The sequence below is a fragment of the Anomaloglossus baeobatrachus genome, chromosome 9 (assembly GCF_048569485.1).
Source record: "Anomaloglossus baeobatrachus isolate aAnoBae1 chromosome 9, aAnoBae1.hap1, whole genome shotgun sequence".
In the NCBI taxonomy this organism is placed as follows: Eukaryota; Metazoa; Chordata; class Amphibia; order Anura; family Aromobatidae; genus Anomaloglossus; species Anomaloglossus baeobatrachus.
The window spans coordinates 115,911,301-115,914,285 of NC_134361.1; the positions used below are offsets into that span (position 1 = coordinate 115,911,301).

General features: G+C 39.3%; 1 protein-coding gene across 1 annotated transcript; it reads left to right on the forward strand.

Moving 5' to 3' along the window:
• The first annotated feature begins 325 nt into the window (after nt 1-325).
• Nucleotides 326-2,919, forward strand: LOC142250542 (L-threonyl-[L-threonyl-carrier protein] 4-chlorinase-like). Its single transcript, XM_075322720.1, has 6 exons — nt 326-503; nt 674-890; nt 968-1,059; nt 1,174-1,313; nt 1,830-1,934; nt 2,480-2,919. The coding sequence occupies exons 1-6, from the start codon at nt 374-376 to the stop codon at nt 2,585-2,587; spliced, it is 792 nt and encodes a 263-aa protein (XP_075178835.1). The 5' UTR covers nt 326-373; the 3' UTR covers nt 2,588-2,919.
• The last annotated feature ends 66 nt before the right edge of the window (nt 2,920-2,985 follow it).

Sequence of the window (2,985 nt, forward strand, 5' to 3'; positions counted from 1 at the left end):
TTGTTAAATCTTGTAACATATGTGGCATTTGCTTCCTGATTTGCTGTGGAGTTTCCAGGACCGGGCTCTTACCACAGTGACGATACAATAATCACGCTGCGGTGACGCAAGAAGGAGAAAACAAGGAAATTCTATTCTGAGCTTTAGAGCGTGATTGATTCTTGAGACTTCAGAATGCATCACTCAGGGCTATAACATTTCCTATCTCATACAGGAAACAATAATATAGAAAGTAAAATAACCAGTTCTTAGATATAGTATCGTGGGTTGGGCCGCTGTCAGATTTGTATATAAGTCAGTGTGCGGAGCTCACAGTTATACGCTCAGTGAGTAAGCATTCTCACCACAGCTGAAAGCATCCCACTAATAAACTATGAAGACTGACAGTAATCAGATGAAGGACGTCTATGACACCAATGGCTTCCTGACGGCAGTTGATGTATTAGATGAGAAGGAATTGCACCAAGCTCAGAAGGAGCATGGAAAGCTGGAAGAGAAGTTTGGTGAGTGTTACCTTTACAATGAATTAGTGATTTGTAGGATTTATTGCACATTTATCCAAGATCAGAATATTTTGTTAAAGAAGAATTTATTGGAGTTGGAGAATTGATATATGTAAGTGTGTATTAATGGCGGCTGAGGTCCTGATCCCTCCATATATTGTATCCTTCAGGTAAAGAGTACACTCAGTACAATCTACATAACATCCACATGGAGTATGAGTGGGTGATGAATCTCGCTGCCCATCCCAATCTCCTGAAAGCCATCACAGCTGTACTGGGCCCTAACGTCATTCTTTTAGACTCCAGATTTATCTGTAAATATCCGTCCTCCGAGGTCCCACACAAAGATAACACTCCCCCCTATGTTGCCTGGCATCAGGATATCAAGTGAGTATGAAAGCGGGTAGATAATAATGATGGACGTCTTATACATATATAACCTAACAGTATTGTCTTCTCTAAAGATACTGGGGATTTGAAGGAGGACCAGTGGCTTCTGTATGGCTGGCATTTGATGATGTTGATGCAGAAAATGGAGTCCTACAAATCATTCCCGGTATGATCTCTTTATGGCTTTTTCTTTATAGCTAAATGTGTAACACTAGAAATAACCTTCTTTATATGATTTTACATGAGATCTAACCTGCATTTACCATGTTTAATACCCCAGAGAGTCATAAACAAGGTATTCTGGAGCACAGAATTGCAGAGATCCCCGGGAACATGCTGACGGCAAACCAGGAGATCCCAAGGCACCTGGTGAATGTAGAAGACCTGGTGGAGTGTCCACTTAAAGCCGGTCAGATGTCTGTAAGTAGAAATAATCCTCTAGAGACATCACAGATTATTACACTATACAATGCAGTGTTATCACCATACAGCCCCTCAGAATATAACAGTGACATTAATATTGTGTAGATATTTGTACAAGTAGGATAAATGGTTTTATTACAGCTTCATCCTCTGCTATTAATGTAATAGAAATGCCCTTTTCTGATATATTTACTGACAAAACCAAGACAGCATTTCTATGTGTCAGTAAATTTCTATGAGGATGAATGGGAATGTGTCATTATGGAGGATATGAGGACCGGATGTGGACAAGGACAACGTCATGTCCATAATACTGTCCTCCATACAGATAAGTCACGGACAGTCATCTCTATGGATAAATCCCAATCCCAGAGAAGAATGGGATGTACTAATATAAAAAGCTCTGAATATTCAGCAGAAATTGAAATGTTGATGATGAGTTTCCATATAATAAGCCAAGTGTAATGTGTGAGACTTGTGTATTGAACAACCCTTGTGTCCCGATACTGACAGGTCCACGATGGTCTGACTGTTCATGCCAGTGAGCCCAACATGTCTGATAGGCGAAGATGTGGATTTGTCATCCGTTATGTTCCTACGACAGCTTATCCTGTGAAGGTAAGAAATCAAAACCCAGAAGGTTGTAAATCGGGAGGGAATCATACTCAAAGAAGAAGGTTGGCCTCACCCAAGAGGAGAAACACCAGAAATAATGTAAAATGACCAAACAGGTCACATAAAATAACATCTAAGTAAATAAGGAAAACTAGAAAATATTCAGTGATTTATTATCTCAGCTACAGACAATAATATAGTATTTATAGTATCTGCAGATGACATACCATAAACTGCACCCACTGATGTAACTGGTGGAGTCACTGGTGGACATAGTGGAGGGTCACAGAGGAGGCAACCATAAAGATGTCCCCCAGTGATGATCTCAGGCTCCGACAGATATCAACTTTAGGACAATTCCCCAGCCCTTGTCCTCTATAGTTTCTTGGGGGTCTTACACCACAGTGAAGGTGAATGGCCAGCCTTTATGGTATTTCATTTCTTTGCAATGTAATTATGGATCTCCTGATAATATTGCTGCCAATGGGCGACAGATACTACCGAAGAGTAACGATCACTCACTAACACAGATTGTGCTTCTCCTACAGGACCCAGAACGTCCCAGGACTTTTCCTGCAACTGTTCTGGTGGCGGGAACAGATGAATATAATCACTTCCAGGACCACGCTCCTAATTTCTTCACCAAGACATCTTAAGTGTTTAGTAAAATATCTGCTGTATTATGTATGAGACGTCTAGGACAATTTATTCCTATAATCACAGTAATTCACAGAAATCTGTAGAAAAAGACACAATTCATTGTATCGGTTATTTCATAAGTATCTTATGTTCTTCATGTATAAAATGTGGCTCCTCATACATTCAGCAATGTCGCCCTCGCACTGGACTTTATGCTCTTATTGTTCTAATTTATAATATTTACAGACAGATGTAATATATTAATGTCATACATTGTAATGTAACATGTTAAGTTATTAAACGTTATTGTCCTGTGTTACTTTTTATACTTTGCTGTAAAATAAACTGTTTGATGTAAATGGAGACATTTGTGATCTTTACTTTATAGATAATACAGCACAGAAAGTGGAATTCC